This window comes from Colossoma macropomum, unplaced genomic scaffold (assembly GCF_904425465.1).
Source record: "Colossoma macropomum unplaced genomic scaffold, Colossoma_macropomum, whole genome shotgun sequence".
NCBI classification, from domain to species: Eukaryota; Metazoa; Chordata; class Actinopteri; order Characiformes; family Serrasalmidae; genus Colossoma; species Colossoma macropomum.
The window spans coordinates 19,201,362-19,217,620 of NW_023494791.1; the positions used below are offsets into that span (position 1 = coordinate 19,201,362).

The following is a 16,259-nucleotide window of genomic DNA, read 5'->3' on the forward strand; positions in this document are numbered from 1 at the left end:
GATTGTAAGGGCATAATCCAGGACATCAAGGAGTCTATTTGCTAACAGCGAAACATGCATCTCTATCTCAGTAGCAGAGCTTGTTCTGGATCATCAGGTCTGTGCTACCGGTCTTCTTCTTTTTATAACTGTGTATGGCTGAAGTTTCACCTCTCCTCTTTTCTCTCTTTCTCCATCAGATGAACCAGCAGATGTCTGGAATGAACCTGAACGGTGCTGGAGCTCCAATGGCCTTCGGGCAGCCAGGGGCCACTATGGGAGGCTGGGTGGGACCCCCTTCCGGTCAGACCCTCAGTACCCAGCTCTGGAAGTGAGAGAGCGAGGGAGGGTGGAGGACAGCAAGGGGTGCAGCATCCCTCCATCCCTCCGTCTCCCCTCCCTTGATCGGTCGCCAGAGCACACTAAGTTTTATCCATGTACTGATCTTTTTTTTCACCTCTACTTTCCAACCATTACTACTCTGTTACTGGAGAGTGTCAGCTCAACCTGCCCCCCTGTGTATCGACTGAGTGTGGAGAAGAGACTGGCAGCTTTGTCCGTCTTATTTGCAGGTTTTTTTCCCTTCCTTTTCTTCTATATATTTTTTGAGTTCAAAAAGAAAAAAAAAATACATATCAGCAAAGAAAGCTGCTGGACCAATTATACAAGCGTCTAATATATCATTACCAAATCGATAGTGAGTAATAGTATTTAAATGGCAGAGATATGGCTATCATGTTTGTGACCCCCCCCCCCTTTTTTTCCCTGACCACTGTATACGCCCCTGTTTCCCAGAGCCCTGTAGCAGCTATCGTATGAACCGATGTACTGTTTGTAAGCATAAGATAGAGAAGCCGTCAATCCTCCCCCTCTCGCCTCTCACCCATGACTCCATCAGCTCCACTGACCGCCCCCTCCATCTTTACTGTGACGTTTTAATGTGTGCATTACAAAAAAGCACAGTTAGCAACAGGCAAATAAACCTGGACGACTCAACGGCAGCATAACGGGCAATGGGAGGAAGGGTTTGGGGGTGGGGGATGGGTATCCAGAACAAGAGTGGGAGATGTCCACAGGAAACAGTTAGATATAAATAGGATAAATAGGTTGAAGAAAGTCAGGATCGAACAAAAGTGCACAGATGAACATGCTAGTCCCGCGACTGTGGCAGAGCTTCAATCCACTCAGACAGGGTCCCTCTGCTGTGCAATAATGTGAGCATCCACACCTCGTCATCCAGGTTTATTTCTATAATGTGTTTACATTTTTCTGGTGCCTAGTACAGAGGAAAAAATGTTATTTCCGTGCATTAAACAGTGAATAGCCATGAACTATTGTGTGATCATTTTTGTCTAATGCTTCATTTATTGTAAAGTTCTCATTTTATATTGTTTTTCTTTTTTTGTTTTGTTTTTTGTTGTTTATTCTTCCCTATTTTGCTTTTAAAAGAGGGTCGTTTGGAATAAAGACAGTAATCCAAAGGTTTGTTCCTGTAGTGCTGGGTCCTGTGTGCCATAGACACAAGTTGCTACTGTTGCTCTGGCTCTATTTTGTTATCTGTGGTTTTGTCACATATACACTAGTAGCAACGTAAGTCTTAGCAAGAAAGTCTTTTTCGTATACTGCTTCGTCTGTTGGCTGCTTGATGTCCTGGAAGAACCTGTACGACAAGTCCTTCTGCAGACTGTCCCTGCTCCATGGACAAGCTGTTCCTCAGCAGATCTCATTGAATTCTACCAGCTGAATCTTCTTCTTTTTCAATGAATCGTTAATCAAATTCCTTAATGACTGTCCAGATATCACAAACAACCAACTGTCAATCTGGTGAGCGTTTCCACCGAAGTCTCCTGGCTGCCACTGAAGACAGCCATGTCCATTGATGTGGGTTTAGAGCTGGACCACCAAGTTCTTTACAAACACCCCAGTGTCCTGCCTCATTGAGATGCGATATTTTTATCAATGAAATGGTGCACTGTCCATTTATGCAGCCAGAAACAGACTCAGTGAATGCAGTGATTAGAGATGAATCCAGTGTATATGATTGGATGACTGAGCCATCCTTGACTTCACACTGGGCTTCCAGCATTTATCAGTAGGCAATCAGTTCAGAGATGGACACTAATAGGGTGCCAGGAATGATGGGTATTCAGTCCAAGCCACTGATGGTCTGAGCTGTCCCCGCCGCAGTCCTGTCTACTAGACCTCGATCATTAGCGAGTCTTGATGCCGCTTGGGTTCATTGCCCAGGTTGACCTTCTCTGTGCGGGTGTGCCACACCAGGACCTGAAAACAAGACAAACATGTTCAGCATGACAGAACCTCTCTGTAAAGTACAGGGTGTGTTGTCATGACAGTGTTTCTCTGTTGGAGCCAGGGAAAAGCGCGAGTTACTTGGGAGGAAAAGACGTAAGAGGAAAAACGAGGTCAGAATCAGAAAGAGTTTTGACGGCGGTTACCCCTCAGTGGTGCTGTTTTATGCTGTTTATGCTCTTTACGCTCAAGGTCGAACCTGTCGAGCATGCGGGTTCCATGGCCTATTGCAACGCCTTCTCTTAAATATAAATGAGAGTTCAGTGTGAGCACTGCTTCCAGACACATGGTACAGCTAATTGGCTTGTTTTGCATATCTAACAAGACTAATTCAGCAGCCACTGAAGCAACACCTTGAGGGGTTGATGAGGAGCTTGTAATAATGGGAGACAATGCTTATCTAAGCACATGTCATAGTTGGCCCACGCCTCTCATCACCTCTGGTGAATTGCAAAACAAGATATGCCCCAATCTAGCTTCAAACAGCAGTGAGTGTATGCCAGTTTAGAGAGGTGAGAAGAATGGGGCTGACATGTTGGTAAAGGTTGCACAATGTTAGGGTCATGACAAACTGAAACTGAACAGCATTAATTGACCTGTCTATGCTCCTTCCACAAATGTGTTCATTCTTTGGAACTGTTGTGAAATTCAGCAGACTTTACAGAACGTTGGCAAAAATCTCATTAACCTAAAAGGCCAGAGCCCACTAAGCAGGCGTTCTGCAACAAACAGCATTCTAATGATTTGCGGTTGTCTCAAGTAAAAGAACTGGCAAGCCAAATGAACCAACATGGCTGTTTTGAACTTTTGGGAGCCTTAAGTGGCATCCTACTTTGGAGGGGGTGGGGGGGGCATACTTTCTAATTATTATTTTATATGCAAGAATGAAAAACAAATGAATACCGTAAGTCATTTTGATGAGGAAAAAAAGCAATGCTTCAAAAAACACAGCATATTAATGGGGCCCTGAGGTGGCTCAGGAGCCCTAAGCAACTGTTTATATGGCTTATGGCAAGAAACATCCCAAAGTAAATAGAGAACATCAGAGTCTCCCAACAGTTACTCAGAGGTATGGATCACCAAACAAACATTTGTTTTTGTTTGTGTTTGTTGATGTTCGGTTGGTGTGCTCTGGTCTAAGGCGAAACTGTAGCATACAACTGCACAACATATAAATTATTGTGTTATATTAACTGGACTACTACTGTGTTTAGAACTGCTACACAATATTTAGTTTCCTATTTATGAAGCACCACTATGTTGTTGAAGCTAATTAAAACTGCTCATGTTGGAAAAAAACATAGAAATTGCTACTGTTTGTCTAACAGTGTGACTTGCGACATGCATCACTTTAAATGTAGTTATGTTGACAAAATCAGCTTGTGTCCTACAATTTCTCATTATGTTCAATGGGATTTTAACCAAAAGCATGCACAGCCTTTTAAAACAACTTCTGATTGGCTTATGTTATGTGTTGAAACTGAAAATGAGGCATTTGGCATTGATGATCTGACTCATAGATTGTTGTACACATCATAGAGAGCTAAACGATTTCATAGTGTGAACCTATCAACCAGTGATTTAAACAGTAGACAAAAATTCTGGAGGTTTTTAGTGCTTCATGGTTTTGAGCTTTTGTGTATGTGCTGAATACCAAATTGAATTTATTTAGGTAAGGAGAAGTGTTAACAAAAGTTTATGTGTGAATGACCTAATCTGATTAGTTCTATTGTTATGAAAGGAGCTGAGGTCTGTTGGCTTCAAGGCTTAATGCTGAGTGGGCTGCAGCGACTGAGGGCGTGCGTTTGAGAGAGGGAGCATCGTTTGAGGGATTGTGTTATGGGCTGAGCTCTCAGGCAGTGAGAGACACGCTTTGGCACACTTTGCCAGACACGAGTCTGGCAGGCTCTGGGCTGAGAGCGAGACGCAGATTGACGTTAATAAGCAGGAGAAGCCCCTGCACTGGGATTCTAAATAAGCCTATGAATGGCTTCTCTCTCTCTTTCTTTCTCTCTCTCTCCCTCTCTCTGCACAAGCTCGCTCACTGTCTAGATCCCTGCCCTCCCCTCGACCTCCATCTTTGCACATCTGTCACTCTGTCCTTCATTTGCCAATTCAATTTCACTGTCACTGCCTGTGCCTCTTCCTTTCTTCCTTTCTCCCTGTCCCACCCACCCAGACCCAGCATCTCTTGATTGCTCAGCTCTGCAAATAGCTGAGCCCCTGAACCAGACCAGGCAAGCCAGCATCACGACTCTTCTTGCTGATGTGCATAGAGGGGGCTGCCCATGTTGTCCTGTCATTGGTACAGCATGTTCATTCCCCAGGGGAGCCTTTATATCACATCTAGAACTTTGACCTTTCCTTAAGACACATTGTAGCAAGGATCTGCTTGGATACACACTCATGTCACTGTCATGTTAAAAAAGAAAGAAAAGAACTCAAAGCTCCTCTCATTCATCTCCCTGTGGAATGCTTATCTGAACTTCTGAACATTTATTAAAAAAAAAGCATTCTGTTCCTTCCATCTTCATCCAAAACAGCATCCGTTTTCCATAAACTGTCGCTTGCACTGTCCTTTGAGTCGTTCAACCGAATACCATCTAAGCACATTATAGGACTCCTGCTGTATAATATACAATTATGCTTTTAAGTCTGACTGTAATGTGTTCGATATGGAGGCTTTGTTCTATGGCTGATAATGATTGCAGCGGAAACACGCTGCTGTAAGGCCTGCTGTAAAGACATGCGTCCTCCTCTGGCTAGAGTTGGTGATTAGTGGTAATGTCAGCCCTGCTAATAGTCACTATTAATAACCTTAGTGCTGCTGCCATTAGGATAATTGGGTGATAATGATGATGGCACTAGCTGTGACATACAGGGCTGCGGAAGAGAAGTATATTCTGACACAAGGTGAGGAGAGCTAGGACTACAGTGAGATCTATAGTTGAGGTAAAGAGATAAAACTAATTTCAGATGTAGGAGTATGACAGCCTTGGGTCAAATACATACTTTTAAATGTCTTTATGTCCAATTTTCCAGCCCGCTCACCCTACTTTTATTGTCATTTCTGGTATGACACTAGATATGAGAAGGCATTTCTGAAATTACAGCGATATTCCTTGTCAGAATACAAAGGCCAAGGGAATCGCTGCACCTAGAAGGCTTGTTTTTACTAATGCAAAAACAGGCTTTTAACAGAAATGCTGTTGGAGATGAAATGGCAAAAGTGCAGTGTGCTCTACCTGACAGTTCTTGAAGTCAGCTCACATCATGTTATGATGCCAAGAAGACTAGAAACACCAGATTCCTAAATTGTTCTTGGCTTGTATCTGTGGAGCTAGTGAGAAAAACCTTCGGTTGGTGAAGGACTGGCCTAGAAAAATGGGGAGCCACCACATGCCCATCTTTGGGGTGAGTGTTGGACACTGCTGGAGAAGGGTTTATATGATGGATGTTATACTAACCTGGGTGCAGTTTTTAGCTTTTGGCTCCAGGTCCTCCACCCTGGTGATCTGTTTAAGGAAATCAGACTCCTGCATGCCTGGCTTGGCTCCTCTCCTCTTGAACAGGGCTCGTGGGTTAGCCAGGATCACCTGCAAGTTCACTGCAAAGCCTAGCAATGGGAAAAGAAAAGAAGAGTCCATTACAACGGTCATGCTCTGATAGCATCTTGACTTCCATTTGATGTAGCTGATTTCGGCCCGTCATTGACAGACTCAATTAAATTATACTAACATGCAGTAGCACGCATCAGCAAACCTCTTGACCATTTACCCATAAGCACATTGGGATGCTTTTCTGGTGTATATACAGCCAAAATGGGAGGCTTTTTTCTCCCAAGCAGTTTTCCATACTTCATGTGACACAGTCACACTCAAAAAGAAGTTACGGAGAGGGAATATGGCCCTTAGTTGTGTGCTTTTTATCCTGGGTACAGACTGTTTTCTAGGACGCCTGTGCTTTAGCGAAAACCACCTGGGTTTCTGTCAACCCCACAGAGACGAGACAAACTCACCACGCTGCTGCAGCGAGGCAGAGATTCATCCCAGCTATCTGTGTCCCTCCTTCATAAGCTGAGCGGTGAGAAAGCTTCTGTCCTCCTGATACTTTTGTGCCCTGCTATGGTTTATTAATAGATGAGGGGTCAGTCAATTTTCCTCTGATCCTACCTTTTTAAAAGCACATTTTCGTCTGATAGGGTTGTTGTGTGAGTGCACACGGTCTGTGACATAGATGTCACTTTGTTAAAGCTCAAAGGAGAGGATTTTATTTTGTTTTCTTTAGGCTATTGGCTGGCCTTGTGCGTCAGCAGTGCTCAAGGGCCATGTTAATGTGATGGTAAGGGTTCGGCAGAAGTGGTGGTATGCCCTTTTCTTGAGCACAGAGCACTCAAAGAGTCACAATTCTGCCTCCTAACCCACTTTATGCAGGCCACTCCTTCTCCTTAGAAGGAGACAGGTCGATGTGAGTCACACAAACAAAACCTTATTTAGTTGCACTTTGCTTCCATACTCGGCCTTTTTAATCCTCTTTTGAGGCTTGTGCATAGACCAGAGTTGTCGTGTATTGGAGGCTTCACTGTTAAGACAAACACTTGAGCTCCTCTTCAGGTGAGAGCTGCAATTGAAAGCAGTGAGAGGTTGGGCCAGGACCTCTTTTTTTCCTCCTGCTATTGTGTTTGCTCTAGGCAGCAGCCGTATAGCGCGAATACTAAATAATCTCATTGTTCTCTGCTTTTGTTCTGAGGCGAGCATAATAGATCGGTGCTCATGAAGCTTAAACAGCTCCTACAGCTTTCCTTTTCCTTTTTGTTAGCACCGTGGATGGCATTTTAGCACTAGCACATTTGGTATGCTTTTGGTACTGGCTGCGTGATCCCTGACACTGATGCTACGGGTGGGTGAGCCAGAGATAAGAACAGGAGCCAGACGAGGGTGGGGGGGGGTGGAGGAAAAGTAGCAGAACAGTGATGGAGTGAAGAAGGGAGGGGAGCGAGAGAGACTGGAGGAGATAGGGAAGGATAGGATGATGCAGTCTCCTGTTATCAGGCTTTAATTAACAGCACAACATCCAGAGGCAGCGAATGAGCCTGGAGAGTTGGGTGCTGCGTTTTGCTTTCTGCTTCGCTCTGCACTGTCTCCAAAGCTGTACTGTACAGTTGGAGCCCTGCCATTCTGTGGTCATCTCCTTCAGTCTGCAGTATGAGAGCTCTACTGCTGTCCATTAGGACGTTTCAGAGCTGTCAGCACCTTCCCACCACACCTCCTTTAATGCACTGCCTTAGAGCACACTGCTGCTATGAGGGGGTGAAAGAAATAAGTAATTTGCTGAGTTCAGTTTCAGCAAAACGAATTGACCTGTAGCAGGGTGGCTCATGCGTGTTAGAGCGCTGCAATTAAGGATAGGACATCATTACTGTTATTGCTTGATTTGTTATTTTGAGGGAAAGTCATTCCCTTATTAAGGACATCCCCAGTTCTCACAGAGTCAGCAACCTGCTAGCAATGATTGATCTATATTCGAGAGCCATTCATTTAAAAAATGCCTTTGGAGAATAATATGTCCTTTGAGGCTTAGTAAATAGTTATTTAGAGAATTCCACGCCACTGTCAGAGCCATAGCTGACAAACTGCACCCAGGAAAACGAACTGAGCTGGAGTGTTGTAATTCACGCTAGGAGACCAGCATAGAAGTTGTTGACTCAAAAACAACGTACAAAAACAGCACTTGTGTCGTAAACATCCTGACCTACTTAGGTCTTTAATGTATTTAGTTGAACTGCGCTTGTGCAACAAAAAACAGCCATACAGCGTGAAGAACACGAGCCTAAAACTCCAGACACCTGTGTGCAGCCCATCATCTAACCAGAACATCTTTAAGAACTGCTTTAGAAGATTCTCTTTCTTTTTCCCACGTTCTTTGACTATGTTCTCCACCGCATGCTCTCAGCAGTGCTACGTTGGCCAGTTTTAACTGCCTTATGTCTTTTGAAAAGACTTCAGTAAACTTCGTTCCAAGCAGCCTCTGCAGGGGTGGCTCTGTAAAGAAAACCCATCTGGGTTCCCAGCACGCAAGCTGTTGCAGAAAGCAGTCACCAGCTGGACAGCGATTCGCCACTGCACGGCAAGATTTTACCCCAAACTCAAGAGAGAATGGATGATGGAGCTTGGATTGCTTAGGTGTTAAATTCCTCCATAACACCTCAGGACTCTGAAAGAGAGTGAGAAACGCTGCTTTCATTAGGGATGTTACACTTGCAGCCAGTGTCTGCTGTACCTAATAAACGACGTAAGCAGCTGCTTAGGGCCCCACAGCCACTCAACTCAAAAAACTTCTGGGTTGTTAGAGTAACATTATGTTGTCTAAGATGCCTGAGTGAGTGAAAAAGAGCATTCATGTCTCAGAAAAGAAAATGCACTTTTGGAACCAAAAACAGAGAAGAAAAAGAAAAGATGAAGAGAAAAAGCTTAAAGATAAAGGTATGTTTTGTTGTTTTGTGCCATTTGTTTTAGCTTGTAGTTGTACAACAAAAAGTAGTGGATCTGGGGTCTGTTTAACAAAACAGATTCAACTTAGAACTTGTGATTAAGTTTCAGCTTCACAAAACCTAATAACCACAGACGTGGTTAACTCATTTTACAACAGTGGTTGACAACTTTCTCTGTTAATCCAGATTTAAATACTCAGGCTGTGATTAATCCTTGCGGATGTGCACATGAAAGCATGATGTTTATTGCCAACAGCCAGTCACATAAAACATGAGGAGGAGTTGCCAAAGAAGGAAGAAGAAATTATACTACCTAAATATGTACAGAGTAAAGTATTTATAACAGTAGAAAGGCAGTGCTGTTGTCACTACCAGCAAGGTTATATCTAACTATGCTTAAGGTAGCTATGTAAGAAATACTGCGTCAATGGACAGACTTCTGGATCGACAATGCTGAGAAGGTTATCTGTGTTTTATATTGTAACGTATGAGAACCCCAAACAAGCTCTGCTCATCAGCAGTACACAAATTAGCCAGTTATGAATTTATTTAATTTAGATATATCATTACTATTTAACCTCCAAATTTTCATCAGGACTACATCAGATAGCAAGATTAGCCCCGCTCCCCAAATCCTGCTTAGGGCCCCCAAATGGCTAGAGCAGCCCTGCTTGCAGCTGATGCAGCGCCAGGCAAACTTGTTTGTGTATTTACATATTCATGTGTTCATTCAGGCAGGTGTATTCAAACATTTCATCAATAAATCAGAAACTTGGATTGAAAATAGATCCTCTGAGACAGCACAAATTGCTACGGTGTAAAAAGTTTTTAAATTTCTGCAAGGTTTTAAATACATAAATGTAGTGTGGGAAAGAGCTTACCTGCCATGTCAATAGCAAAAGGTCTGTCAGCCCTCCAGCCAGTGTACCAGCCCACCACTTTGCCATTTTCTACAATAGGACGCTCGTACCTGCGGCCTCCTACCAGCCCCACCGGCCACACAGACACCCCCCTGGTTGACCGCATCTGAGAAAGGAAAAAGAAGAATTTAGAGGCAGTGTGTAGGCTATGATTGTGACCAAATTTATGTTTAATGAAAAGCTGTAGTGAGCATACACTTCACTGTTTTTCCTCTAGGGAATGTCAAATCTATTTTTAGATATGATAAAATGGCGGGATACTGTTTGTGTGATCGACCGGTGCTTTGTTGTGAGACCATCTATTTTTATTGAATTCAGTGGATGAGAGCGAGGATTTCTCTGAGATCGTATTACAAAGCACTGGCTCATTTTCAGATTGAATAAACCAGTCCACCTGCAGCCAATGTGAGGCTGAGATAAACACAAAGATCACTCTCACCCGATGCAGCAGACTGTTAAATTGTAGTTCTTTTTCTTTTTTCTTTAAGAATGATAGCTTTCTGTGTGTGCAAATTAAAAGAGCCTAAAGCTGTATGATAGTTTTTCTTCTTTTCATTGGCGGAGGAAGAAAAAAAAAAACTATGGAGCGTGGAACCGAAGGAGCGTGTGAATAACCCGGTATGATTTTATTTCACTCAAACAGTCAGAGTAGCCTTTGAATATTTAATGGATGTGCTATTCATATGAGTGCGGTACATGGCAGGGTGAAATGTCAGAGGCTGGTGCCTATGGCTGCTGGCTGAGGCTTTGAAGCGCTGGCTGGGAGTGTTGCTGCATCTCTGCAGCTCCACTCTAATGCCCACAGCAGCCCCCCACCCTTTCCCCTCTCTGCTCCGAGGGACTTTTCAAAAGCTTCTCCTCCATAATGGAGCTCTAAAAATGGTGCCTGAATCAAAGCCAGAGAGCCAGAGAACTCTCCAGTGCGGCGGAGGATGTCAGCGTCTGCAGGTGCACAATCATCCCTCCTTGTCATCAGCTACAGCAACAGGCACAGGCATCAAATGCAGTCATATTCACCGTGCTTTGAGTAGCACTCACATGAGCAGGGCCATTCTGTTAATGAAAGCATCGGAAAAGCACCGTCTGTATTCACTGTTTTTGACCCGCGTAGCCTTTACAGAGAGTTTGGTTTAAGAAAACATAACCCTGCTCCAGGAACATAAAAAACACATCAGCCTGGTTGAGAAGTCGTATATCTTGAGGCGAAAAATGCTTTTAAAAAACAAAATAAAAAACAGCTGTTCAATTGAAGTTTACAATATCTAATGCAGTGTGTAGTTGCATTTATGAAGAAATCATGCTTCCCAGGCCAAAATGGACTGCTTCTCTTTTAATACTCTAATGCTGTATGGTGAGACATTACTTGGTTGTCAAAGGTATACAGCATTTTTACATATGCTCCAGGTCAAATTACAATTTAATCATGAAGAGGTAGGCAAATGTAGCATTAGGAGTCTTGCCAAATCCCTCATATTGGCATCATGTGGGGGTCTTGCTCAGGCATGGAGTCACACCCCAATCTGCTGCATAGAAGGCATTTATGTTACCCACTATGCTCCAGCTGAGCTCTAGTCCAGGGCTGTAGTTGAGGTTGGGATGTGAGGCAAAGCCATTTCCCATTTTTGTTCCCTTTGGATCTCTTAAGATGTCTTTTAAGAGATATCAGTATTTTCTTTCCATCCAAAAGTGAGATTTGCACACCATGGGAGTTCTGATCAGGGCAGAGCTTCTCCCAACAGAAGCGGTGGTTGTGTAGCATTACATGCTTTTGCTTTTCATTGGTAATGCTGTGGAGTGTTTGGTACAGCATGGTTTTTCTGTCAAACTGGGCTAGTTTGAAAAATGTAGTCTCAAGAGAAAATGATACCGCTTCAGCTTTTAATGGGCAGACTTAATGCAAAATGGACTTGGAAATGTTTGCTGGACCTGGCAACCCTACCCACTGTAGGGAATGCTAAAAACACAGCAAGATCTGTGGACCTTTAAAATAAAAAACAGGCATGATAGACATTGTTAGCCAGTGAGAGATGTTTGAAGTTAATGAAACTGAAAAGTGGAGCTTGTTGTCTTTGGGAATTATCCTAATATTTATTTAAATAAAAGGTAATGATTATATAAAACACTGGCACTGCAAACTCCATCTCCAGAATGAGAATTGCACTGTTGCTGGTAATTACTGTAGAGTGTTGTGTTAAGTGGAATAAAATGCTAATTAAAGAACAAACATGAAAAAATGATCTATTTTTCCATATTTTGAGCAGTACGGAGTAGCTCGTGTCTTATAGTTTTCTTGAGGATGGAAGATGGCTACATTAGAGAGCTGTGCATTTTGCCAGAACCCACAAAATCTCTCTGAAAGGGGATACGACTGATGGCAGCAAAGCTAATGAAAGTGGTTTGATTCAAAAGAGATATAAAAGTGGCAAAAATTAGAGTCTGTGGTTATAGAACATACTCGGTCTATATAAAGAAATACCAAATGGCAGCCTAATCAAGATGTAAGAAGACCCCGCCCCAGGCCCACTCACCCACCCCTGAAGTTCAGTTGAACCCACTATCCCTTGTGAATTTTGGCCACTGGCTATACCAACCACCAAGATAATCTCTAATGTCTTATTTACAGAATTCAACAGCTGCCCAGTGGCTTCTATTGTAAGTGTGCATTGAGCCAAAGGGTTTTCAGGGTTTTCTAAGTACAGGGTCATCTGATCAAATTGTCTGTGGTAATTGACTTGTACAATACATATGCGTCAGATAGAAGTTAGCTTGAAAACATTGGTGGAGTATTAATGTGACTGACTCAAGTAGTGGCAATAAGGCAGTTAGAGAATGGAGTGCTTGAAAATGAAGCCAGAATGTGTGATGTGTTTGTACTGAGGGGAGCTGGAGTCGTCAGCACGCTGACGCTGTGCTCTGCCCTTCAGGCCCTTTTCCATGTGCTCAGCTCCGTGTCCAGCTGTGTTCTGGGAGAATGGAGTGAAAGAAAGAGGGAGGGAGTGTGAGGACAAAGCCAGCATTGAAGGAGCAGGGAGACTGTCTCGCTCTCATAAGGCCTGGTGGAGTGAAGACGATTGATATGGAAGAGAGTGAAGGGAGAAGGGCATGTCTCTGTGCTGAGCGGAGGAGAGGCTGAAAAAAGAGAAAGAAAAGATGTTCAGGGAATGCAGGGGTATAACAGTGAAGCATGGGTGATGGGACAGATAGGAGATACTGGATAAAACAATACATCCTTAAAAATACAGGAGCCAAAAAGGTGTCCTTGGAAAACTTTCAGTTGAGTCGTTTCAATTTAGTTTTTTGAAGAATCGAAAAACCTTACAGAATCTAAAGTGGCATCACTACAGATTAAAGAAGTTTGGGATTAGAAGGAACCAAGGTTGAACAACAGACTCAAATGTAAACAGTAGATGAGGAGGAAAGTTGTGATTGGAATCATGAGAAAGCAGGAGACAGAATGAGAATGAGGGATGCATGCTGAAAAGATGAAGCATTATGAGAATAATGTTGAGAAGTACCCACACAGCCCAACGCTTCTTCACCCCACACAATTTTCTGACACTCCAATTCCATTAGCTGTTTAGCAATTTTCTCTCTCAGCAAAAGCCTTTTCATTTTAGTCATTTCATGCTCTGCAGTTATCCAGGAGAGGACACGGTGAAGCTGCACAAGATTATATAGCATCTTTCTCAGTTGGTGTTGATGGTTATTGATAGGTTAGCCCCCTGGCACAGCGTCGCCAACATTAACCACTTCACCTCCTGCCCTTAATTAATAGAATTAATAAATATGTCTTCTGAATCAGAAAAGCTTAGACTTGAGAATAGGTTGCAGTATGTGTTCTAATTCATTTAATTCACATTATTATTATTATTATTATTATTATTATTATTATTATCATTATTATCATTATTATTATTATTATTATTAGGTTCTGTAGACATTTAATGTAGGTCAGTTTATGGTTAATCTTTCCGATGCTTTTCTGTGTTTTTTTTTGTTCTTTTTTTTCCCATTATTTAAGAAAGTCGGTCAAATATTAGTTCCCTGGCTGCCAGGCTATGTATGTGACCTGAAATGGGTAATTCATTCTGCCTGCGCTGCACTAGGAGACGGCCGGCTTTTGAGCTGCTGCTCTGACCACAGGGACGTCCCTTAAACACATATTTGGTTGGTGTTTTCTTATATACTCATTTGTACTCATATGCTTCTTTAAAAAAAAAACATCTGCATACCTATTTCTAAGACTAATAGAAAAGCACTGATTTTTAAGAAAACCTTTACTTTCATGCTCTCTGTATCCAACTGCTTGACGAAATACTGCACTTTGGACACTGACTGTGCCACAAGATTAAAAGCACAGCAGTGCATGTACTTCTTAGTGGCTATAGTGTGAGGTTAGGCACAGCTTCTGCTCCTCATGGGTCCGTGTGAATGATCAGGCTCTGTCTTACAGCAAAAGCTTTGGGTTCTAAATAGCATGTAAATACATTGTGGTTTATTGATTATTAGGCTGGTCTTCCCTGGTCTGAGGCTCACCACCGTTAAAGCATGATGTTACTGCCCAGCTCACACAGTCACAGACTGCACCATTTCCCAGTCAGATATCAAATAAGCATGGAGTGCAAATTCTGTTTTGCCTCTGAAACCCTACAGCCTAATATATTAGAAAATAAGCGAGGCAGTAAAATGCAGACTTACTATGGCTTACTGCATTTAAACCCTTTACTGAAGCATGGTTATAGACTGGATTCAGGTATTAGGGACATGGGGGCACTTGAAGGAACTCCAATTTGCTCTCATTTCAGATCATGCTTACTAGAGGTCTCGTTCTCTTCCTGGAGCCTAAGGCATATGTGTCCCATGGTAACTTGTCCTATAATTCCTAAAATAATGTCCCATAATACCTTACAATACCTATAAATATAGACCAGTGGCTTTGGGTGTTTATTTATAGGTATTATAAGGTATTATGGGACATGATAGACCAGTGGCTTTGGGTATTTAATGTCCCTTAATATCAAACACAGCCCCATATGACCTAACACACTTTTCCATTCTACCTTACACACCACACACTGTTCCATAACGCCTCATAATAGCCTATTTGTCACACTGTCCCGGCTGACCTAAAACACTGTCCTGTAGTAGCTGATGGTCCATAACACCTAACACACTCTTCTATTATGTTCCATAGGGCCTTAAACATTATTCCATAATATCTGACGTCCCATAATCCCTGAGCCCGTTCTAACTCACACCTGCACCCTTTCCCGTCTCTCCCCGCTGCCTTCGCCTTTGGCACAAACCCGTGTTACCTCTTCGAACAGCTCGAGGCTGTACGTGTTGTCGTCGTCGGCGAAGAACACCACTCCGGGCTCGCGCGTGGCTCGGTGCGTGCGCAGCCAGCCCAGCGCCGCGTTCCTCTGCTCGGTGGCGCGCGGCATGCCGCTGCGCTTGAAGCGGCGCGGCGTGAGCGCGTGCAGATGCGTGTAGGGCACGCCGCAGCGCGCGAGGAAGCGCGCCACCAGCTCGGTGCGCGCGCCCGCGTCCTCCACCACGACCCAGTGGAAGCGGTGCACCTGGCGGAAGGTGTTTGCGAGGCGCGTGAGCTCGGCTTTCTGCACCGCCCTGCTGTACGTGGGCGTGACGGCGTAGATGAGCGGCTGCAGCGCCGTGCGGTTCGCGCCGGCGGGAGCCGCGTGCGCCGGACGCTCGCGCCGCTGCGTGTCCCCGAGGCGCGCCAGGTACGAGCCGGCCGTGCTGCGGACAGACGAGCGCTTCGTGTCGATGTCCATCACGATGATGACGATGAGGACCCACGGCAGCAGGATGAAGAAGCGGCTGTAGAAGATGGACTTCATGGTGTGCGCGCGCGCCCTTACCAATCCATCTCAGAGCTCGAGCGCTTCTGAAGAAAACTAAAATCTCCCCGTCGCCCGCGCTTTAAGAGAAGCGAAAACGCACACTCCGCACGCGCATCTTTAACAACGCAGGCTCCGCGCGCACATCTTTAAATCCTAAACAACAGCGTCTCGCCTTTTTGAGCTCTTCTCGCCGTCCTCGCAGTCCATGACCACTCTTAACTTGTCCCTCGTGCTCCGTCCCTCCGAGGCTCGCGGTGCTCTTCTCTCTTCCTCAGCTACGGCAGAGAGCCTCCCCTCCACTGATCAGACGGCAGCAGTAACAACAGGTGCGCTCACTGCATCCGACCTGCAGACTGGAGGGACTGACTGAGCCCCGCGAGGAGCCCTGTGCGGGCGCGCGCGGTTGTGTATATGTGTGTGTGCGTGGAGAGCTGAGCAGAGCTGTAGTGCTTATGCAGCCTCACTGATACGTTGCTGTCCACTGGAGCTCGAGCTTTTGCTCTCTTCATGCGCTGACCGCTGAGAGAGAGAGAGAGAGAGAGAGAGAGAGAGAGAGAGCGAGAGAGCGAGAGAGCAGAACTATACGTGCTAATGGAAATAAACCAGTATTAAACAGCTCTTAATGAACTCTATTGGATAAGCATGCCAAGGAGCATCACTTAGTAATGTAGGCTTTAACCCGCTGGCAGGAAAAGT

General features: G+C 44.3%; 2 protein-coding genes across 3 annotated transcripts in view; one reads left to right on the forward strand and one right to left on the reverse strand.

The window, feature by feature from the left end:
• smap1 (small ArfGAP 1) overlaps nt 1-1,310 on the forward strand; it is a 103,609-nt gene extending 102,299 nt beyond the window's left edge. The window contains exon 11 of one of the 2 annotated variants that reach the window (XM_036574274.1): nt 180-1,310. In XM_036574274.1, the coding sequence (XP_036430167.1) occupies nt 180-314 (135 nt within the window). In that variant the 3' untranslated portion in view covers nt 315-1,310. The remainder of the gene's footprint in view (nt 1-179) is intronic. The other variant, XM_036574275.1, reaches the window with a different exon arrangement.
• b3gat2 (beta-1,3-glucuronyltransferase 2 (glucuronosyltransferase S)) lies at nt 1,207-16,023 on the reverse strand. Its single transcript, XM_036574276.1, has 4 exons — nt 15,015-16,023; nt 9,661-9,805; nt 5,757-5,905; nt 1,207-2,262 (listed from the first exon to the last, which is right to left on the reverse strand). The coding sequence occupies exons 1-4, from the start codon at nt 15,558-15,560 to the stop codon at nt 2,176-2,178; spliced, it is 927 nt and encodes a 308-aa protein (XP_036430169.1). The 5' UTR covers nt 15,561-16,023; the 3' UTR covers nt 1,207-2,175.
• Between the last annotated feature and the right edge of the window lie 236 nt (nt 16,024-16,259).

Coding starts and splice junctions, on each gene's coding strand:
- b3gat2 (XM_036574276.1), bottom strand. CDS start 15,560: ATGAAGTCCATCTTCTACAGCCGCTTCTTCATCCTGCTGCCGTGGGTC. Junction 9,806..15,014: donor GCCTCGAGCTGTTCGAAGAG/GTAACACGGGTT, acceptor TTCCTTTCTCAG/ATGCGGTCAACCAGGGGGGT. Junction 2,263..5,756: donor AAGCTAAAAACTGCACCCAG/GTTAGTATAACA, acceptor TCTTGTTTTCAG/GTCCTGGTGTGGCACACCCG.